We start from the raw sequence: 24,752 nt of genomic DNA on the forward strand, positions 1-24,752 counted from the left end.
AGGCTGCCTTTGCCTCCAATGAAAGCTGGAGGAAATAGGCTTCTGAATGTAGATGGAAGAACTACACATTTCCTCCACTGAGCAAGGCTCTGCTTCTTATCTTGTAATTAAGCAGTTTGTCAGCTAATAAAATGACTTTACAGTCCTCTAATATCTCCATAAGGAGATAGTAGAGGGCAAGCTTAGTGATGAGGAACACACTTCCTAGAGATAAGTACAATTACTCTAACTTCAAGATAATGACATAAACTTAGCCCGAAAATAAAGTTTCATCTTTAGAACCATTTATAGCATGAACAATACTGATACTTGTTTTTCCTTCTCTATTTTAAAATTACAGGCAGTTTCAGTTATTTGAAATAAAGACCATATTTTCAAAAATACAGTATTTAGCATGACAATACAGTGGAAAAAATTGCAGTGCTCCACTATTTTTGCATCTACTTGGTATTTACATCAGCTGCACACTTTTGCATAAGGACACCACTTCAGACCAATTACTGCCTCTGGAATCAACCTACTAGAAATTATATAGATCCAAATTTCCTTTGTGACTCTCACCTACACTGATCCACCCCATTGCTTTGACTCCAACAGAAGAATATCTGATTTACATTAGGATAAAGGAGAAGAATCAAGCCCAAGTTTCCAGGTATCTTCACTGCCAGCACAGGTGTTCTTTTGCTGGAAGCAGCTGGCATGTGCTAATTAGAAGGAAAACCCAACTCAACTATTTTTAGTTTTGTAAAAACATCTAAGAAATGAGATGGCTCAGAATAAAGTCTCAGTATATTACAATATGTTCCACAGGAGGAAATAACCTGACAAAATTAAATTTTCCATTGCCTTGCATCACACAATTTAGAAGGAAATTGAAGCCTGAAAGACAGGAAATCTCTTTAAAATCTGCTTGTGTGGCAGATCTGCATTAAGGCTGCAAAAAATTATTAGAGTATTAAAAGATACTCTTGCCTCCCATTACCCATAAACCAAACAAAAACACCCACAAGCTGATATAGAAACCATGAACACAGCCTGCTGGAAGTGTTGCTAAATGAGCTATCCACCCCATAAGACACTGTATGTTGAGTTAGCATGACAAGTCATTCGTCTGAGTGTAAAATCCTCTTGCAGTTTGGAAGAAGCACTGACTGATATTAAAACCAGACAGTCAGGGAAACAGAAGACTACTACAGATTTACACTGTGGTTTTATACTAGTAGGGAAGATGGCAAACAGCATGCTGCAACTGGCTGATGTTTTGGAAGAGGAGAGCAATTAAAATCAGTCTGATCACTTAGAGATATGACAGAATACTTATGCAATGTGCACAAGGACTTATATTATGCAAAAATCCCAGAGAGGGGAAGAACTGGGAGGCTGGTAAGCATAACTGTGCTGCTAAGACAATGAGGAAGATTTTACACATTCTTAAGGAAACATGCACATCTGAATCATGATCACAGAGAGAGCACAGCTGTCAGAATCACAAAGTATCTCAGTTATAAAGTATCCTTATGTTCTAGGAGTTCATATTTACATAAATCAGTTACACAAAACTACTGCATAGGCTAGTGGATTAAATTTGTATACATTATTACCGCTAGAACTGAGTTAATTTAATGGACTTATCTAAAGTTCAAGAAAATTGTATTAAAATGCTGAGGAATCAAATAAAAGAAATCAAGGTTACACGGCATGTATTTTGTTGTTACTTGCAGAAGATGAGATAAAATTGAGTTTTATCTACTGGGAGTTCCATGAAGGTTTGGAAACCCAAATGTAACAACAGAGGTATTTGTTACTCAAGGGGTCATGACAGCAGACCCCTTACGGAGCAGAGATGCCCCAGAGTGACTTGTTTGCAGAAGGGATTTGAGGACAGCCCTGTACAATACTGTGTATTTTCTGTGTATTTCATACCTACCAATACCATCTGTTGTTCTGAGCTCCTCAGATCATAAATTACAGAGAACTAAGCCATGCAGAAGCTGTCTGCACGGGTGCTGCAAACAGCAGAAACGTCCCAGTATCAATAGGTCACTGACATTTGTGACTAGGCTTAGAAACTGAAATGCCTCACAACTGCACAGACACTGCTGGTTGAGAAGAAAAGGTATAAGAGAGGCCATCAACTAAATTATTACAATATATGCCTTGGAGGACATAACCTACACAGAAAGTCTTACCCAACGCTGATATTCTGGGCCATTTGGATAATGAAAGTACAGCAAGTGTTTTTGAGATAACATACACGATATTAACAGTACAGGAAAAGAAGTTATAGGATGTATTTCCTAAATTGCAGGACCACAATTTTAGAACAGAAGCATAAAACACATGCATAGATCAGAACTGAGATCTTATGTCTAATTTTAATGCTGCCATTTCTTGAATTACAGGTAACCTATCAAGCCAGTTTATGCTTCCTCTTCCTACATGACTTTTAAGTAATCTTGTAAGCACAGAATATATGAAAGGTTTCCCAACAAACACATTAATTTTGAAACAAAATACTTTGCTCAAGTCGAATACAATTTGATAGCCACTCTTAGAGCTGACTTGCAGTAGCTCCAGTTACGAAATCTTACTACTGTAGAATTAGCTCAAAGAAATTTTTAATTTTTATTTTAATTTAAAGAAATTAAAATAACACTTGCCAAAAATATGTAATGTGCTTGCCATTTGCAGTTGTAACTTGAGGAACAAGTACCTTTTCTTAAGGAGATGGAAGGATTTAAGGAAACAAAACAGCAAAACATTGAATTTTAACCCCAAAGTGAAATGGCATGAAGAGAGGGCTAAGCAGACTATTCTGAATAAAATTGCAACAGCTGAAACTTTCCTGTAAATGGAATCACCTTCATGACAGCAAAAGCACAGATTCATTTTTGGTGATGATTTTTTAATGCTCGTCTTTTAAACATCAGTGGCAGATTTCATCACTTCTGCAAGCAAACAGGCTGAGCTCTATAAACTCTGTAAGCAACTAAGTGCTGCTACAGGCAGGGATATTTGCAAAACCAGTCCCAAGGTGCAGGCAAAGAGTTCAGACTCTACTCTTGGGCAGGTTTCTATTGCTCATTAGTACCACTGGAATGCATGTACACATGCAAAGTTTAGCAAAATAGATCACTGGGTTGAATAAACAGACAAACAAATATCCATTTCCATCAACAGGACAAAAATCTGGGTCTCTAAGAACTTTAGTTCTACTTATGCTTTTCTTCCCTGTTTCCCTTCATAATCTGTTCTTTCTGATTTACGTGAACTATCAGCAAATAAGGACAGAGATCACATCACTGCATGCACATGTGCTTGGATGGATTCATTAAGATCATTGTTTACTAAATTACCTTCCTACAGAAGGATTATTATTATTAAGGTTGCCTGTGTGCAATGGCAGAGACTGACACACCTGAAAATCTAGGATATTTTGGAAAAAGTCTTTACAATATAATTAAAAAAAAAAAAAAATTAAATTTTCCACTTTGCAAAGGTTGAAATAAAGTGATAACAGTAGCAATGATGACAACCATTCTGATCTTCAGTATCCAGATTACAGGCTGTAAACTCAATAATGTGAAAACCTCAGTGAATGTTTCACGCCCCAGTATTATGGCTCAGAAATAACTTTTCAGACTCCATTATGTCTGCCATGAACTTGATCTTTCACCTCCAGTGAAAATCCTCTTACAACTATAATTCTAAAGATAATGATGAGAGATTTCATTTGCTTTCCAAGCACAGATAAAACCTTTTTGAAATACACTTTCACTGCCATGACCTTGGTCTATGACTTAGGAGTTCACCACATGTAATAATTTACTTTGTCCCATAGGGCTCATTGAGATTTCCTTTTAAAAGGTTTTGGATATGCAGTTGGAGCACTCACACAGCATGCTTCAAGTATACATCACCACATACATTACAGACATTTTACAACCATATCACTAAACAAAATTAATTTTGATCATTAAAAAAATATAACAAAAAAATAGGTCTAACTAAGCAAAGTCATCTACACACTAGAAATTCAACATTTTGGGAATCCTGTTGCAATAATCCACAGTAACTGCTAGAACAGGGAGTTGCAAAATTTCACTAAAGTAACACACATAAATTGGCACACTATTTCAGGAAATATACTGTTGCTCTCAACTTACCAGCTCAAATACAGTTCAGTTCAAGCCCAGTAATACTCTCTTTAGCTCATGTGCCACATAACTACCAGAATTACTGCATTAGACTACCTGGTTAGCACATGGCTGCTGACTTCTCTGCTGATAAACAAAGCTTCTCTGTTTGCAGGTCTTACTAAACATGTCTTTACTATTAAAAATAAATAGATGAAGTCAGACCTACTATAGCCACCTCAATTAAAGGCAAGTTTTTTGTTCCCCTGAATCTAGGGGAAAATTCTTCCTGGTGTCAGCTCCCTGGACACCCCAAGGGCTTGGGGCAGGGCAGGATGCAGAGGCAGACAGCACAGACCTGGGGAGGTCAGACAGAGGCTGGTGAGGGGACCCCAAGAGCCAGAGAAGCAAATAGCCTGTAAATGCAGCTTGTATAGGGGGTATATACCATGAGGTACTGGATGGTTTGGCAAAGATGATGTTTAATAGCAAAACTTCTTCTCTCCCATCACACAGATGAATTATCAGGGGCTGCTGTGCTTCCAGGGCACTCCTTCACCAGTCTCCTGCCTCTCAAAATTTCCATCTGCTCATAGGGCTTCCCATGTGAGTACAAGAGTTTAAGCTTCTGCACCAGCTAGTCCAAGTGCTGCTGTTCCCACCCCCCACCCCACTAATTTAAAAGTGGCAGCAAAGTACAGGATTTCAAATAGGAAAGGACATATTCATGAGGGAACATGAGCAAAATTCCTGGCTGAGCAGGAAAGCACCTGAGCATGGGGTCTGCATGTCTGAAAAAGGGTTACCAGGAAACACATGGCTTTACTTCAGCATGTCCAGAAACACTTTATCAGCAGCTTGCTCTTTTCAGACTTCATCATAGGGCCAATATTTTCCAGAAACTGAAGGACAAAAAATGCTTTGGAATCAGTAAAAATTTGTTGCTCTACTGATCTCCACACTTTTTGCCACATGCTCTAACAAATTAACAAAAAGACAGTTTAACTGAAAAGTACAAATGGAAAAAATTTTGAACTGAAAAGTACAAATGGAAAAAAATATCCAAACTTCTTATATGAAAGAATTTTAAATAAATTTGGGCTTATTTAGTTGTGGATGAAATAACCTAGGAGTTTGTTCTGTCTTCTCACAAATGAGGTTTTCCTTTTTTAAGAAAACACATTCTCTTAACACATACTGAATAAATTGACAAACAGTTTAGAAGACAAAAACATTCACAATGTTCTTTCATAACCACAATGACAAAAAAGAATAATAAAATAAATTTAATTTCCTTGAAAAGGAATGAAATTTAAAGAGAATAATTGTAACTGAAAATCCTGCTTCATGTTTTACAGCTTTGATTTCCACAAATCAAGACTTAATATTGCATGCCCAAAAAGATAGCTAAAGAAAAGAAATCATGAAAATGTTTAATTTGCTTTCTTTCCTATATATTCTTATTAGCCCCTAAGCAAAAATATTTATGCCAGCTAAAACAGTGCCTGGATACAAGAAAAAATTTTCCAAGTGAAATATGCTAAAGCTTTGATTTTAACACAAAAAGGGTAAAATCAAAAAAAAGACAAAACAATGTAACATTATCTATTTACAAGTCAGTGTTCAGAACTCCAATAGCAATGCTCCTAGACTAAATCCATCAAAGAAATTCCTAAATGGCATTTTTTGGTCTCAATAGATTTGTTTAATTTAGATGTATCTGCAATGAGCTGTAAGGCAACAGGTGAGGGACAGTGGAACCAGAAGCCAGCACATCCCTGGGTTTCAGTGCCAGCAAACAACTGCACCACTCTGCCAAAAGAAAGGTTTTCATTAGAAAATCACCCTCACACAATGAATGCAGGTGCTCAATAGAATTTAGACTGCAAAAAAAAAACCACTCCAGTGAAAACAAATGACTTGTAACTTTTTGAATAATCTTTCCAATTTTCACTGCCCTCCAAAACATGTTTATCTTCAAAGGCTGAGTTAGGGAGAGCAGGTTGCTCCATGCTAGCAAAATACCTGCTCTCTCTCAAACAGGCATAATATTAAACAGCAAAAAGTACAGAGCCTGAATTTTAGAGCACTAGATCCCACTCTCTGCAAATACTTTTATATAACTATTTCTGAATTGCTCACATTTAAAAATGCTTGCTTTGCATACACAATGCATTTCATACATCACTCACTGTTAAATAAAGGAAGCTCCTGCACAGTATAACCTCACACTGAATTAACCTGCAGACAAATTCAAGACAAAGAACCCAAGACAAATTCAAAATCACCTTTCTTTAAAAGGCCACTTTTATCAAGCGTGAGAGCAAGACTCTCCTTTCTGTCCTGGCTTCTTTATACCACAAACAGCTTTCAGGGTCAGTGACTGTGCCATACCAGACAAAAAAAAAAAAAAAAAAACTGGCTTCCCAGTCAAGCACTGCAGAACAGCAACAGCAAAGCCTCTAAAAACACTCTTACAAAGTCAGATCTAGGACAGTTGTGCAAACACAGCTGTAAAAACACAAGGCTGTGATGATCCCAGGTAGCTTCCAGTCACAGCCCAGATCAGTGCAATTTAAAGAGGCTATTTTACAGTGCTCTAGATTATGGCAGAACTGCTACAAGGGAAGGCTGAACATGCACAAGACTGCAAGTTCTGTTTTATATATCTTAACTGCACAACTCTAAGAGTCTTGCACTTCCAGGACTTTTTCCACTGGACACCTTATGAGCAATATGAAAGACCCTCAATTACAGGTAATGGCAACCAGAGACAAAATTAAATCTTATCCCAAGTGTAACTCAACCACTGACACCTTGGGTTAGTAAATCAGCTGCTTCTCAAAGGTGCTGGAGAATCTGAAACTTCACACAAAGTAAAGAGCTTGAAGCTGAAGTGCTTGGCTGGGGATTTCACACACCTCATTTTAGCCTGGATTTGCTCCACTGAATTAAGAGCAGAGCTGTATGCCTTCGAAAATCCACTTCCCTCTCGGCAGTTTGAGTAGTGGGTTTGTATTACAACTGCTATTGATAAACAAAAGGAGATCAGTGAGGGAAGGAAAAAACCCCAAAGACTCCCAATTGCTTTGGGTTATGGAAGACTTGAGAAGATATGAGGAACTCTAGAGATAGCTAATGGAGCTGCATGACTGGGACACATTACAGTGATGAAATTCATATTGTAAGTAATAATTTGGGCTCCGCCTATGTATTGATGGATATAAAATGCACTCACCACTCAGGGAAGGAAAAAAACCCTAAGCATCAATAAATAGTTCAATAAAAACCATCTGCTCAAAGCACAGCAACAATAAAATAAAAGTAAACTCTTAGGATACATAAAAAAAATAGACTGTAATACTAGAATAGAGTGGGTGAGTAACAGCACAACAGCTCCTATGTACATACAAAGCTTATGCTGACACAATTCTTTATATTTGTACACGTGAAGTACAGACATCTTACCTAAATGTGTCCTCCAACATTCTCATACTTCCAAGTGAATTCAGTGTAGTATCTAATAGTAGAATTATTTAATTTTCATTTAGAATTGTTTAATCTGTGTAGGCAGACAAAATTTACTACTTAGGAAAGGAAAAAAGAATCATGATATTTCTTTTCCTTTTACAGTATCATTTTTTAAAACAATATAATTAAACTACTTACCCTTTCATAAACAAAGCCTGAACATGTGAACATTTTAAGTGCAATTTGGAAATCAAATTTTAGACAACACTACTGACTTATATTTAGAGAGGAAAAACTATATTATAGAAGATAACTAAACATCATGACACAGTTTATTTGAAGATCTTAAAAAATTTTATTTCATAATGTTCATGTGTTACCTTCCAAGAGTAAACACTCACGGTACACTGGTGCATCAGTCAGTGTATGAATCACAAACCATTAAAGCTTGTACTTCTTTTTATTCATTTTATTTTGTTTTCTAAAAGGTTAATGTACATGTATACACAGTTCAAAGAACTTCAGGTATTTTTAGAGAAATCAATATCTTTCCTGTGACTTTACAGTAGTGTTAGAGTTCACTTTTTCTTTATTTCTACTAAAAAAAAAAAAACGAAAAACACAGAGACAAACAAAGGAATTTTCCAGTCTTCATTTCTCAGAAACTATTCATGTGCTATGTTTTTCAAAATATCATTTAAAATGATTGTATATAATTTGTTAGGTAAATGTGGCTGCTCTCCCTTGATTCTTTCCCAGAAAGGTTAGCTGTGGACCTTGCAAATTTGTACTCAATTTTATGTTCTACATCTGCTTCAAAAAACAAATCTGAAAATCAATAATAGAACTATTTCTTTGCATTATACCATATTTCATTAACACCTTTCTGGCTTTCTTCATTGTAGCCTATTCTACATTTCAAAATCTTGTCTTGCATGTGCAACACCTTGTTTTACAAAAGGGCATAGCAACATTAAAGTTGCAAAAAAAAAAATAAAGCATTACGTTGATTAAGAGGTTTAAGAGGTTTTGTACAAGCTATAGCTCAACTGAACAATAACAAAAAATCCTCAGTGGTTGTGTGGTGTATGAGAAAGCAAAATAGCCAAAGTATTCTTCAGCAAAATGAGCTGTCTGCCACGATTTATCTGTACAATTCCATCAGAGCTCCTTCCTGTTATGTTACACTTTTCAAAAATATGTCATTAAGCTGCCATAAAAGTCATCACAAATTGCCTTTTCTCCCAAACTGATAATAGACTTATAGATCTAATTTCCAATCTCTTTTCTTCGTTACTTTGATTCTTAAGGAGAGTGTGACATTTGCTGTCTGAATACTTTGTAGTAATATCTGGCATCTCTACAGCACTTCTGTCTGAGTATCTCTGAGCTTTTAATAGGTTTGTCTTAACAGAACCTTGATGACATATTTATTTGTCTCTATTGCAGACTTTTAAAGAAATTGTTTTTATAATTTCACTGAAAAACTACAAGACTTGTTGAAAAAAAACAAGTCTTTCACAACAAAGCCTTCAGTGCTGTCAATGTGCTACACCACTAAAATCCTGACCCTTCACAGCACAAGAGCAAAGAACAAACATGAGGCTTTCTGGCTTTCATGCCAATCTTCTTAGCTTCATGGACTGTCCTCTACACAAAACACAAGATTGTTTAATAGAAACAAATAAGTAATTGAGAAAATATCAACAAATTAAAAATTAGATTTTCATTCTCATGATGATCCCTCCTCATTTTTCACCAGTCAACATATGAAAGTTTTTTTGTTCATATAGGCCTTCATATGTATCAAACATATAACATTCAGTACTTGAAACTGGCTTTGCTAATGAACTAAGTGCATTTGTAACAAAAGCTAGGAATAGGCTGGTTTAGAAAGTTGCTTGCAGGGTTAATGAAAGTAACATAGGAAAAGATCACAGGAGCAGTGTTGGAGAATCAGGGTGAAGGAGAAACAGAAAAGAAAGAAAGTCTCCCTTTTATTATCTCACAACCAAATTTTCCAATTAATATGCAACAAAATCCACCACCCAAGTAGCCTCTAATGACGTAGGTCACTTTTAAAGCACTTGACCAAACACTTAACTACCCCGTGCCAGGACAATAAAATATAGATCTTATATCAGATTTTTTCAGCACTGATCTTCAAACACAAATGTGCTATTATGCATCGCAGCCAACCCCGGAGACACAGTAACTCACCCTGTTTTACCCAAAAGGTTGATGAGAGAGCTAAAAATAGAGACCATGTTTCCCCAGCCCCAGGGGTACTACTTCTACCATAACATGCCTGATATTTCTTTAAGAATACCCCAAGTCCAAACTGACAATTAACAGTCACTTCTACTTAGACAAAGAAACCTAAACCCCTCTACACTCTCATAAGACAGGCAACCACCACAGCTCTTAAGTGCTGTGTTTCAAGATATCCAAAGAGGTCTTCAGAGCAGTTATTGAGGGTGTGCCTGTACTCTACAGCAGCAGGACACTTCTCAGACTAATTACTTCACGTGGAGCTTCCTTGCTATAGTCCTGAGCAAGCTCATTTATCTTCATATTCTATTATGCAGTGTAGATACATCCTCAGACAAATCAATTTCTCTAGGTAAGGGATATATGTTTGTTGAGGCAAAAAGCAGTTTAAGAAGCATTATTATGAACAAATGCTTTCACAGTATAACCACTTGTACTTCCAACTGACTCCCACATTTAAATTCTTCATATATCAGAGTGGATTCAAACTGAAATGGGAAAAAATGCAGTGTTCTGCTTATATCAGAAAAAGAAACACATCAGTAACAGCTCAGCTGAAGTCTGGCAAGGAGAGATGCAAGACTGTTTACCTCCCCTAGCACAAGGGATGTGATTTGGTGCTCTTCAGAAGAAAAATTAGTCTGAACAACAAAGAAATACGAAATTCCAAAAATATGCTTCCATTGGAAACATGCCACCAGGTCAAGTTTGGCAATAACTTTGCCACACATTTTGTCTACACTGAGCGTGTTTAAAGAGAGTGTTTCCTTTACAGACTCTCTTAGAGCCCGAGAACTCTCAATTCCCAAGACTCAATTCTTGATTCACCCTCCCTGCTGTCAGCAACTATCTGTAAAACTTACTACAAGGTATGCCATTTTACATTCCTCTAACACCAGTTTGGCACAGAAAAATCAGAGTTTAAAGCTTACCTTGTCAGAGACTTATACAATCACGTAATAGAAAGCAGCCATTTTTCAGCTTTTACAGGTATAAAATGCACACACCCTCACCACCCCTGAAGGACACTACCATAAGAAAGCGTTTTCTAATGGTCAAGAAACTAAAGTAGCTCTCTCCCTCCTGTACACTGTGTTATATGGCTTTCAACTAACCAATCTCACTGTAGTTTTTTCCAGAGGATCTTTACCCTGTTCTAAGGTTAGTACAACAGTGCTGAATGAGCTCTCACTCAATTAATCCTCACTGTTCACTGTGTGGTATCTTGCTGTAATTTACAGCATCTACATGTAGAATTGTAACTGGAAAACCTCTCATTTCTCTGCTGATCACTATTGGGTACTTAAATTATTTCTTTATAGTAACTACTCCCCAGCACCTCCATCAGACAATTTTATGCTTCTTTTTTCAAGACAGCAAACTGGCAGACAGTGATGTGCATCAGGATTGCCCATAATTAGAGATGGTTGACTTGAAATACTTTGGGTCTCTCTTCAGAGGATAAAGCAATTAAACAGCACTTTGTCAGTACAAAGTACAACTTCAATCTCTTTCAGTGCTATCATGTGTTTTCAAAGCTGACATTAATCGGTCCCAAGAGCCTGAACTCAGAAAATGAGAAGTTCACAACTAACGGCCATATTTAAAACATGCGGTTGAAGTGAACTACCCAACCTCACACAGGAGTTCTATGGCTGAATTAAGATTTGCCTTTAACTCTTCAGAATAGCATCCAACTGCCCTGGGTGTAAATCCCATCTGTCAATGTTAATTCCCTTCTTTCTTCACCTACCAGGTCTCCTCCACCTTCAGCAGCTATGAGGAGGCAAATCTAAAGGAAACAAGCTCATTAATTAGCACAGCTGGATTAATTTGCTAAATGCCATTTATCTGGCCTTCCTGAAAACAGCAAGTGCTTTGTGGATAAAGAAAGAGTCTGAAATTACACCAGAATATGCCATTTTAAGGCAGAAATTTATCATGATCAAGCTGAGTTTACACCAACAACTTCTATCCCAGCATTTCCTATCTGTTGAGAACTTTGCATTGCATCACTGTTAGAGAACTCCACGTTCCCTGAATTTTCACTTCATGCAGTCTCAAATAACAAGATAAGATTTAAATCCATGTTTGTATTGCCATGTCACTTGATACATTTGCAGCTTCAAGCTTGAGAATTTCCAACTACAGGACTTTTTAATACTGAACACATCCAAAGAATCTCTGCAAGGGCATGACTTCACTGCAAATCTATTGGTCTATGCAATAACTACAACACAGCACAGGGTTAGGACTTCCAGTACAGCAACCACCAGAAATCTCCCAACACTAATTTCTATCAGAAACCTTTGTATCACCTCAGAAAAGTGAGTTTCTTTCAGTTTCATCAATGGCAGCATGTAACATATCACTGTTTTCCTTGTTTGACACCAAGTCAACACCTAATCCCTAATTCCAGAATGCTTTACAAACCACAGTAGTGTCATATTTCTGTCTGTGCTTTGCCACTTGAGTTCATCATCAATACATACTAGTTTGAATGCCTATTTAAAAAAGCCAAAACGCAAACTCACCTCATTCCCACCAACAGCTTTGGTTAAAATTACAGCAGAAGACACAGGAGGTGGCATGCAGCCCACTGTCTGCAAGCTGAAAACAACAAAAAGAATGTTACATTCCTTACAGGAGGCAAACACTAAGCAACCTGCTACCTTAAAACACCAAATAGCAGAGTAGGAAGTCTTATCACCTGTGCAGTGCAATCAGTTTCCAATCAGTTACAGCCCTGCACCAGGAAGGGCACTCCTGCTGGCAGCATTTCTATACCATTTCTCTCCAGTCAGCACGGTGAAGAGTCATGTCACCATGCAAAAAGCACAAACACTTAACCTCTCTGTGACTCCACTTCCCCATCTGTAGTGCTGTAGCTCTCATTCACAGAGGTATCTACATCTATCACAGACTTCCGGATAAAATCACCTGACTGCCATCAAAGCATCAACAGCTTTCTCTTACACTTTAGAAATCCAAGATACCCTATTATTATTGTAATTTTTTAGCATTGTTTGTGCAGCAAAGTTCTTGAAGTGCACAGTAAATGCTGTTGCAAAGTAAGAAAAAAGTGGTGAATTTTCCTTTGTTTTCAAAGACAGTCCACAAAATCACACCGCAATAAATTACAATTAAATTTGAAGCTAAGTAAAATAGGGCTTCTGAAGAAAAATTGCCTTGACTTGGAAGAAACAGTAATGCATAGAATAAAATAGATTGCAAAATCCCCAAAAGTGTGGAATCTACATATGATTTCAAGTATCAGAGCTTGAGATTCTAATTCAGAACAATCAATTACTAGTTGTGAACTACTTTGCATTCGTAACCCTGTCAGTAGAACCCCCAAGAAAGGCAGCGTCAAAAAGCTGCAGCAAACAGAAGTATTAAATCCAGGCACCAGGGTGCACATTAGAGTGCAATTGATATTCCACAAGTATACAAAAAGCTTAAAAAGAAGAAACAGGTAAGCGACAATGACAGCATTCCCTCTGTCAGCTACAGACACTGTGGGAAAGGAAAGAGGCAACCAGTGTAAGCATTATAGAAATCCAAGCACCACCTTGGAAGCACAGAGCACCTTCAGCTTACAGTGAAATAAGCTATGGCAGCAGAGAGTTGTCAGCACATGGGAGAATAAGCTCACACTGAAAAGAAAAGAAAGGAAAAAGAAACCGGAAATATATAGGAGAATATACAGCAGACAAACACATGGCAATTCTGGTGTCTGTCTCCTACACTGTGATACTGTTATCTCTCCTATGTGGCAGCCAGCTCCTCAGACTTCTCACCTGCTCTAATAAGGAGTGGATTAAATTCAGAGTTATCCAGAGAGGTACAAAATGTGTGCAAGGGCATTCCTCTCAGCTGGCAGGGATTTTCCATACTATAAGGGAAAGATTTAATCATACAATCTCTGTTAACCCTCTCAAATGGAAAATAATACATTTGGGATTAAAAATAAAAATCCCTATCAAGCAATATTATTCAAAAAAAAAAAAAACTGGTACACACTAAAAAGACACACTCTTAATTGAGTGTATTGAAACATGCACCTGTAAACTTTTTTCATTTTGTATCAACAACACAATTCTACCAATATATAAACAGATTCCTCTAATGGCCAACAGACTACTAGAGATAACAACCAACCAACTCATATATTCCACTGGATCAGGCCATGCTATGAGTACTAACATCAGGGGTTCAGACACTTGCTGTTCTGCTGATATCACTACAGAGAACTGAGCAGTAGAGTCTGAAGTCACATGTTTTAGACGTATCTTATACCCAATCTTTGCATCTCGTGCCTTACCACCTGTGCTGTAAATGCTACATCCTAAAGTTGAGAAGAGGTGAATCTGTGCATAAATTAATAACCTGCTTCGTGCTCCTTTACAAATAGATGTTGTCAATGCAAACCCTGGTCAGCTAACAAAAAAATCAACTTATAAGATGCCTGGGTGGATGTCAGTTTCTCCTCTATTTTATAAATTTCACAATTATTGCAAAGCAACAAACTTCCTAATATCATCCCGGGGCAGGGGGGAAGACAAAAATCCCACTCAGCTGTAGAGACACAGGTGAAAAGCTGTACCACCCAAATCTGCCTCTCAAATAACACTTACAGCAAAACCAGACCATTAGGGAAGATGGGAGAATCTACCATGCATTCTGATGTAAGATGGAAAAGATTGTGTGGGCTGTGCCCTTCAGGCATAACCTAGTGTAGGGAGCAGTGGAGAACTGCAGTGCCCAGGGGAGCTGCCCTGCCAAAGGGTGCTGCATGCCCTTGGAAGCACAAGCCTGTTTTTCCAGGCCTTTTTGAGAGCTACCATCCACCAGCCTCCCCCACATGCTGCACTAAATGTGTGATAAAGAAGTAACTTTGCCCAAACCTGTCTTCTTCCCTCCCTGTTTTCCTTGGGTACTGCAGCATTTCTAAGGGAATAAAAACTACAGCTGTGGGGGATTAGGATGAACTTTTGTTTACACAGAGCTGCCACAGCACAGTCCCTCCCATCAGCTCCTCACAGATGCACAGGGACCTGCTTTGAAATGTGTTATTCTAGAATTAGGACAGAGTTCAGTATCCTCTGCACCTGCATCACACTGTACAGCTCCCAGTGCAGTGGCTGCTGCTCTGAGTGTGTCCTGAACAGCAGTATTTCTCAAGAAAGTACTCTCAAAAAAAAAAACAAAAAACCCAAACAAACCACCTCAATTAAACTCCTCAATCTGATCATTCTTTCAATGAACCCTCAATACAACAGAGTTACTGCACTAAAAGATAAAATTGCCAAATCAGGAGCAGTACTCAAGGAACAAGTGCTTGAAAGGCAGCTTGAAGCATACAGAAGTACAGCAGCTCACTAGTAAGACACAGACACACACTCATGACAAATGAGCCTGGTTTAGGCTCCACATTTAGGGAGATAAATGCACAAGTATTTATTTTCTTTACAAAAATAAATTCATCCCAAGTTTTACAAACAGTTTTACAGCTGTACATGCATATACATACAATAATACTTGTGCATGCAATAGATCATGTCACTTAAGTACTAAGAATCAAAGTGGCATAAGATTCATGGGAAAGAAGGAATGAGACATGCTTCATGGAACCAAAAATCCCCAAAAATCTCTTTCACTTTGCATTTCAGAAACTGAAACTCCATGGATTAGAAAGGAATTTTGGCTACTGTGGAAAATCACATATTTCTCCTAGCTGACAAAAAAAAAAATTCACTATTATTTTATTTTGAAGAATACCCTTTACTAAAAATAGCTAAATACAAATGAACATCATATAGCAATCTTGTTATTTCCTTGCTTTACTGATACTGTTAAGCAAAAGTGTGTTAACTTTTAATTGTTGTCTCAATGTCACCTTTTCACTTTCATTTGGACCAATTCACACTTGATGGAGCATCAGGAGAAGCCTCTTACAAACAAAATGAAATGCTCCTTTATGTTTAGGCCTTGTAGAAACACAAACATGAGCAGCTTTTTCATTAAACTTTAAAGACAAGGAACTCCCCAAGCAATGTTTCACCAAGCAGTAAGAAACAATGGGGATTCTTTCAATAGTTTTCTGAAATAATTGATTTTTACATTCAAACATTCCAGTATACCTGCATGGCACTAAGTATTGACTCCCATTCCAAAAAAAAAAAAAACCCTTTTAACTTTTTTTTAAACATAGCATCTATCCCTAGCACACCATCAATGCAGCTTTGCACATTGGCAGTGTACACACAAGGTTTAAAACACATTGTGTTCATGGTAACTTAGTTTCTGCTCATCACAAAGTTCTTGTCCTACAAAAACTTTACTCTTTTTTACCCCAATAATTTAGCTGGAAACAGATACTTAACCCATGCAAGAAATGCTCAATGAAAACTACTTAAAAACAGCAGGCCAGAATGTGGCATACACAATATTTATTCACTGATTTATGCTTTTCCTTCAGTATTCCTTTTCTTTCTTCCCCAATTTCCTTGAGACCAAACACATCCTTTCAGCTGTGTTTTGTGAAAAAGAAAGCTAACCTGTTGCAACCTCCCTACACATAAAACTGTCCAGACTTTCTGAAAATGAGACCAGGTTCCTGAAGGGATAATCTTGTGCACGTACTTTGTTTTCAATAGCAAAGTGCTGAAGCACAAAAAACAACCAGCAAAACCTGTTCACAATACAACAAAACACCAGTTGCAGGATAAGCAGCCCTTTAAGAAAACAGCTACAAATATATTTTACTCCATTATACTTAAACATACCCTTTTAAAAGCCATTCATTTATAGGTGTGATTGATAACAGCTGAAGAAAGACCCATATTGCTGTTGGGAAGAACACAAGTGTAAAAATCTGGACAAAAAGGTGTAGTTTCACATGCATCAAAGCACTTGTCAGCTCCTGCAAAAGAAAAAGAAGAGAGGAAGTTGCAGTCATAACAGCTGAAGTAAGATCACATTTGTGCTTTTAAAACTAGGATCAGCTTTATAATACAAAAGGAGTGCACGTCAAAAAGTCACCTTTAGGGATCATCTGATCTCCTCTTTAATGTCCTCCAGACAACATAAAAGCTGTCTGCTCCTGGGCATTTTTCCACAGGAATTGTCCACTACTTCAATAATAGTGTAGTTCTCAGAACAGCAGCTTTTCAGCAGGCAGCCTTAGCACTTTGCCACGGCTTCAAAAACCTGTGTTAACTGCACTGATGGCTGTTTACTGACTTTTGATATCAAGACGCATGAAAACTTGTAGGGAGTACATGATTTCAGGTTCCTCTGTCTGAAGAGAACCAGAAATGGTGATTCACATTTATACTATTAAAAAAAAAAAAAAAAAAAAAAAAAAAAAAGGATTTTTTTGGATTTTGTTTATGGATGTTTGTATTACCAACCATTCATTTGTGATGTCGGAGGTTTTTTCATGTTTGTTATTTTTTCCCTAAAAGCAAAGTAGCAGACTTTGATTATTTATTGTATCAATAGGAAATTTATAGGAAAAAGAAATTTGGCTGATGAAGAATAACAAAGAAAGAATACCAAGACCATAACAAGCTAAAAACTGTTAAGCCATAAATTTCAGAGAAATAAAGTCTAAAGCACCACTGGAGACTCAGAAAACAACAAAGAAAAAATTAATTTTAAATAGTGTGAGAGCACTCCAGAGAGGTGATCAAGTACCCTTAAAGAAAAAAACTCTTCAGCTAGCTCTGTCTCTCTCTGTTTCTCCCTTTTCAGGCATTTCAAGGACCTTCTACACAGGTTTTTGAGTACAAGGAAAGAGTCTTGCACATTTCAACTAATTTCAAATCTCTCTGAGAATAAAAATTCCTCTTCCTTTGTCTCACAGTAACTCACACTCTTCTCAAGTAAGCAATGCAAAAGAATCGATGCCACTCTTATTTAAAATCTATTTTGCTGGGATTCTCCAGCTGACGCTCCGGATGCATTAAACATATCTATCTATATCTCACATACAGAAGTACCCTTCTAATTTCATATTTTTACAATTGGAAAATGCCTCAAAACCAGAGGGTTTTCAGAAGACTCTGTGATACTTCCAAAACCAAAACCCAAGACAGAAAGAAAGCCTCATTTTAACTTCCAGAGGTGATACAACACAGCCAACCTACTGCATTTATTGATGGAACAAATCTCTGCAGATCTAAATTACCAGTCTTGAAAATGTTTCCAGTGATTGCTTTTGAGAATAGTAACAGTAATTTAGAATAGTTATCATTATAATATTATGCCTTAAACTGGATGATCACAGCATAAACACGGAGGCAAACAGCCTTCACTCTCTTAAACAATTTACAAGGGTTTATCCAAAAATACATCTGCCACCTCAAAAAAGTTGCTGGAAGCTTCTAGTTATGACTGTTTCTGCACACCAGACAGAACAGGTTACCTTGTCTTCCCCAGTATTTCACACCCTTTAGGGAGCCTATCCAGCCTCTCCCTGGCTGGTGTGGGTCCCTGTTGCCATCCAGCCATTCTTCCGATAGTCACAGCTGGACTCCTCTGAGCAAATACCCACACAGAGCAAACAGTGTTCTCAGTGGCTTGCCAAATTCCTCGTTGAAATGGATAACTCAAGTATGTGATTTAATTTCTGGGGCCCTATGGGAGGTATTTGCTTTAAAAGAGCAAGCTTTCCAGTCACTGCAAACTGAAATAGCATTATATTAAGGTGGAATGAAATGCTCTTGTCAGAGAACACTGAGTTTTTCTACAAATGTAAGAGGACCTTTGTCACCTCTGGTTCTGAAAGTGCAACAACGCCATGCACAGATAGGTTCTCCTTGAATGTTGCCAATTATTCTGTAAAATGCTTTTTGAACACACTAGCAAATTGTTTTGAGCATGCACTTACACAGCAGATTAAACCAGATTAAGTGTAACATTAAAAGAGCATCAGTTATTTCTAATTTTGTCAGATTTATCACTTACAAACATCTCATCCTGTCATAAAGCATACCAAGCACTAGTTTCCATCTAACTAATACATTGTCTAAGGTAGAACAGCTGATATGCAGGTCAAGAACAAATAAAGCCAAAAGCAAAAACCATATACTTTGTAATCCAATAAAAAGGCCTGTTGAGTAATAATACCAGCTTTACATTGTGCCTTAAACAACTAAAACATGCCTCAAAGTATTTTAATAAAAACATGACCTGGCCACCTAACACATATAAGGATTGTTTTTAACATACACTTTAGAAAGTAATAGCACAAGCTACAATGTGAGAAATTATTTTCTTCTTCTGTCTTCTACCTCCATGGCAGAAATTCAGGAAAGGCCTAGCTTCTTCATGAAGCATGAAACTGGATAACAGCACTAGCCCTAACTGCTGCTCCCAAAACATTCTGAGATCAGCTACCTGGACACACACATCAGCTCCTGTAAAAGCTTCATTTACATCAATATATTGCTTTTAATACCATAGATGGAAAAAAGTTATGTAAGTTCAAAGTAAGACATGACACATTGCCCAGAAATCTGTCAGTCACATCACCTTAACTGGAAGAAGTTAAATGTAAACTAGCATGGAGAATCTAATCAGGACTTTGACAATGCTACTGATTTCTCACAGCTGCTGTGCAAATACAAGGTTTCAAAGATACAAACTAGTGAAAGGCAAAAAAATTTTACTTTTTTTTTCTCTGCATGCTCCACTCTATTAATACTACTCAGGTTTGTGTTTTGAGTTCTCTTCTCTGTGGAAGAGAGTGCCCCTACACAGCCTATTTCCATTGAAGTTGAAAGGATGAAAGTTCACCACTATAACCATGGTGCAGGTGGAGAGACTTTGTTGTTGTTGAATGCACAGTGTTCACTCAAATCCCAGTCCACCAAGAGATAACTGGACAAAATTGTGATGATTCTTTCAGGCATTAGTATCATGCAACTTATGAATAGCATCCCTTGTTAGTCAACAGCACAAAGGAATCAGAAAATAAGACTAGCAGAGATGTGCAGTGTTTCATTTCAACTCTGGCCGCTCCTTGTCTTGGCACATAGCCATCATCTCCTTTCTCCACTATTCCTTTACATGCCCCTTCATCTCTTCTGAATCCCAGACTGTTCCTCTTTGAACAACATGTGACACAGAATTTTAAAGAAATCTCAGTGCCTGTGATATGCACCAGAGTGTAGGTACCTCAAACCCACCTGTCCACAACAAAATCCTATGGGAAAAGATTGCCAAGACTTTGCCTTTTTTTATATTGACATTGTATCTGCATAGGAACCCTTTTGTGCTAATCCTAGCTGCTGCCCTGGCCCTACCAGAAAAGGTAACTTAAATCCACCAAGTCTTTGTTTCCATCAATCCAGCAGTGAACAGCTGCATCTCACCCTGATTTGGGTTTGGGACACAACCAGGGTGTAGATCCAGTCTCCAAATTGTGCTCATCACTTCCATTTAGTTAAAGCTGTGCAGAGACAAACCACCCACCCTCTGTGGATGGGTGACATTTATTCACACTCTCCTCATCATCTTCATTACTTTGTGAAGCACTTTATAAAATCAAGGAGGGTTATTCCTTAAACATCTAATATTTATCTTCTCTTGCTAGCCCTCCTCCCAGCACCACCACCATTCCAATTACATTCAAATCTGATCAAAAGGAACACAAAATTTTTAGAGCATAATAGGAATGAAGCAATGAAACAGTACAGTACCTCAGTTTTTAAGGAGAGTCCACTGTTAAAGAATATAGCTGAAACAGCAATGTAAGTTATGGTAATTTCTGGCTTCAAGGGTCCTAAAAAATACAAACACAGAGAACAAAGTGAACTACAGTCAAAGGGATAATGATATGCATATACTATATCAGAGTAAATGAGAATACTTAAAAAAAATACCTGGAGAAAATCTAATCAGTAAAGTCTGTAATAAAAAGAATGGCATTTCTAGCAAGTTACAGAAAGCATGCTATTCATTTTAAAATAAAAGTAAACCAGTGAGTGTAGAGTGAGTTATGTCATCATATAAATTTGACTTCCATGATTAGAGGCCATCGGGAACTCGCAGGTAAATTCTGGAAATTTGAAAATGGGGAGCCTTTCACAGTTCTGCCATGAGACTATCCCTACAGCATCAGCAAACGCAAACCATGCACTCCAATAAAAATATTAGCTGGTACCTTCACAGGGCCATTGACATCCCTCACACAGCTACCTCTCTCTTCTTTCCCTACAACACACACACCTGTCTGGCTGCCTGCACAGAAGAGCCCAAATCACACCTTGCAATGATTTCCTTGGGGCAATACAATTCTCTGTTATTCCACTCACAACAGAAAATGGTTCAAAATGGTTCATTCCAGCCCCACAATAACACATTTCAGACACTGCTGCAGTGAGATCAGCAAGGGCAGATGCCTGCATCACCAAGGGTTCCTCTGTATTAAAGGCTTACATTTGTATATATTTATATACTTTTTTCAGGGAGATTAAAATATAGTCGTTTTTACACTCCTATAAAAATGACAAATGCTCTTAATACACTTTGCCTGCAGAGGCCACCAGGCATAAAACATATGTGCTCATTTTTTCATGAGCATTCAACCAGATATTATGTTAGAAAGAAAATATTAGCAGTCTACTTAGGACCAAAGTAATATCCACACTCTACAAGTGACCATAAGTTGTCAGGAGCAAAAGTGCAGGAGCAAACAAGCCAGCCTTGACTCGCCACTGCAGAAGAGAGGAACGTTTCTGCTCCCCCAGATGAATGATACATTGATGGTCACACTGGAGTTAAGGTCAATGATCCTTAAATAAGAGGGACTTGATTGTACAAATCAAATTAGCATCTCGAGTAATTTCAACTCTAATCCTACTCTCAGAGAGAACTCTGTTGACAAGACACTAAAAGTGTGTGTGCCAAACACCAAAAAAAAACAAAACAAAAAAAACCAAAACAAAACAAAAAAAAAACACACACAAAAAAAAAAAAAAAAACACAAAAAAAAAAACAAACAAGAAAAAACCCCAAGCAAGCTATATCTATGAAGACTAAGGTAAAAATAAGACAGGAAATGCAAGAGTTACAGTTGCAACAAAGCACATGACTAGTTGCAAAATTATGGCATGTTAACTGAATAGATGGGGGGGGAACCCCCAAAAGATTATATAAATATATAGCTCTACAGAAAACTATATTTTATAGACACAATTACCTCTTTTTTCTAATCCTTTAGAAGATTAGAGTCTCTATGCACATGCATATACAGAAGACAGGCAGTGAGTTAATCTGGCTAAAACAGGGATTCTTCCAGGACTCAGTTTTTTCTGGTTTATGATTTTTCACTGGGCTACCTGAACTCCTTCTCCCAGGAGAAGCCTCTACCACCAGAGCAACCACACACTCGAGGAGCACAGGGAACTCTGGTCACAACAGAAAAATTCTTTGCACAAAGGAACTAAATGGGCTCATTTATCAAATAGGAAAACACACAAAAATGGCTTGGCTTATGTCACGAAGGTGACAACAACACAAATCTTTGTTATTTATGGCACAATCTTCCACGGGTATGGATGCTGGACCATCCATACCATTCACTAAAGCCCTGCAAATTACCGTGCATGGCTTTGTCAGCTGGAAGATGACAAACTAAGGTTTTTTCATGTGTTGATACTTCCCACCCCTCACCTCTTTCTGCTTTTAAAAAGAAATATTTTTCTTCCTCAGAGCACTGAGATCCCATAGTTTCAGAGGAGGGGATACCACTATGAGGAACATGTGCTCACTACTCTCAATCAATGTTTCCAAGATTTTTCAAGCAAGTTATCCCAGGAACAATACAGTGTCAAAGCTTGACATCTCTTTGCAGCACGATAATTTAATGAAGTGCTCCATCATAGCGCTTCCATGCAGGAAGTGAGCCGAGGAACAATTATCTCCTATTCCAGTTAAAAGGATCTCCCTCCCACACGGCTGCTAACAACTAGCACGGCACTCAAAGCAGAAAGGGACAAAACACCTGATACTATCAATTTCAGGTCAGTCTCTAAGGTCTGCAGAAAACACAGCACGGATCCTGCAAGAAGCTCCACGTGGGTTCTATTCACCCATGCAGAACAGCACACCGATGTCAGAAGGGATCCTTGCACAGCAGGGATTTTGCCTACCCTGAACTCCATGAAGTACCGGAGCCTTAGTTGCCACAGCATGTGTTCAGAGCCATATTTTTTTAATCACTTTCTTTTTTTTCCCCAGAACCTAAGAGGAGGGAAAAGTTTGGCTCCTCAGTGAGAAGCTGCCTATCCTCAAACTTCAGCTCTGTTAAGAAGAAGAAGAAAAAAATTTTTTTTAAAACCCTGTGCCTATAAAAGCACAGATAGATTCTTCCTCCTCTCACATAACATGGAACTACTAGAGGAATTCTACTGAAGTGTTTTACATCCCTTTTCTCAAGCCATCAGAGAACAACTGGGAAGAAGAAATACAAAATTTAATTTGGTCTTGAAATCTGTGAACGTCTGGAGCTGAAGTTCCAATGGAAACCGACCAGGATACACCCCCAGCGTTTATACTTAAAGATACATTGTTTATGTTTAAATAACAGTGGATATTTCATCAGCCCTTGTTCCGGGAAACATACAAGCCCTCCCTGCTCAGCAGAGAGGACAGATCTGCTTTGCCCCGTGTACGCATTTTTGACACCACCACTTCCCACAGGAGCAGTTTCCCTGTTTTCCTCTCCCTTTCGTGAGGAAGTAAGGAGGAACAACGAGACAAAAAAAAAAAAAAAAAATCCAAAACTTTAAAATACAAGTGTTCTACTATAAAGCGAAAGAAAAGGTCTGGCCGAAACACAGCACCTGAGAGTTTACCACAATACTCCTCCAGCTACACCTCCGGGGAAGCTCCCAGGCGGCAGAAATCCATAGCCTGAGCCGCCGGGACTTCATGCCCACACCTCTGGAAGTTATGACTTAGTTGAACAGGAGCACATTCAGAGCCAGCTTGGCTTCCACCACTCCTAATCCCAAAAGAGCAGGGCGCTCCTCCAGCCACTGGTACAGTGCCGAGCAAAGACACGGGAACGCACCCGGGAGCAACTCCCGGCTTCCTGAGGAGCAGTGGCTGGAAGAAGAGGAGCCGATGGAGGGCAGGGACCCCTCACGGGCGGGACGGGGCAGCGCGGCCGCCGGGAGTTGGCGAAGTCCCGGGGGCTGCCGGTGCCCCCGCCGGGCTGCCGGGGCACGGCGCCCGCACTCACCGCCTTTGACGCCGACGCCGGGCTCCAGCCGCGCCACAGCGATGACCAGCACGATGCCGAGGATGAACCACTCCTTCCGCAGCCGCTCCAGCAGCCCCATGGCGCTGCCCGGCGCGGCTCCGCCCGGTCCGGTTCGGCCGGGCTCGGCCGGGTGCCGCTCGGCTGCTCCGGGCTGCTGCGGGCGCGGGGCGGGGCGCGGCCCCACCGCCCGCCGGCACGGCCAGCCGGATCCGCTGACGGGAAAAGGCTCACCCACCGCCGCCATCGCTACCACGCACCTCCTAATAGGCGCGCAGCCCCGCGCTGCCGCCCGCCCGTCCGCACGGCTACGCGCAACTGCGGCCCCCCACCGGCTCCGGCCGCCCCCGACACGCATCTCGGCGCCGAGGCGGACACCGCGGGTGGCGGCGGCGAGAACGGGACAGCGCCGTGGCTGCCGTCGCCGAGCGGGTCGGGAAGAGCGCGGGCACGGAGGCGGTGCCGGCGGGCGGGAGCGGGGCTGGGCGGTCGCGGCAGGGCGGGCGCAGCGAGAGGATGCGCGCTGTTTCGGTACATTACAACGCCCGCGTGACGGCCGGCGTTTGACGCGCGGGAGGGCGGGCGCGAGCCGGGAAGCG

The 24,752-nt window shown here is 39.3% G+C and overlaps 1 protein-coding gene across 2 annotated transcripts in view; it reads right to left on the reverse strand.

Annotated features, from left to right (window-relative positions):
* SLC10A7 (solute carrier family 10 member 7) overlaps positions 1-24,296 on the reverse strand; it is a 139,908-nt gene extending 115,612 nt beyond the window's left edge. The window contains exons 1-4 of one of the 2 annotated variants that reach the window (XM_053976328.1): positions 24,136-24,296; positions 20,588-20,670; positions 16,667-16,803; positions 12,413-12,488 (exon numbers count right to left, since the gene is read on the reverse strand). In XM_053976328.1, coding sequence (XP_053832303.1) covers positions 12,413-12,488; positions 16,667-16,803; positions 20,588-20,670; positions 24,136-24,235 — 396 coding nt within the window. In that variant the 5' untranslated portion in view covers positions 24,236-24,296. Of the gene's footprint in view, positions 1-12,412; positions 12,489-16,666; positions 16,804-20,587; positions 20,671-24,135 lie in introns of those variants that run through there. The other variant, XM_053976330.1, reaches the window with a different exon arrangement.
* Between the last annotated feature and the right edge of the window lie 456 nt (positions 24,297-24,752).

This window comes from Vidua macroura, chromosome 4, assembly GCF_024509145.1.
Source record: "Vidua macroura isolate BioBank_ID:100142 chromosome 4, ASM2450914v1, whole genome shotgun sequence".
Taxonomy (NCBI): domain Eukaryota; kingdom Metazoa; phylum Chordata; class Aves; order Passeriformes; family Viduidae; genus Vidua; species Vidua macroura.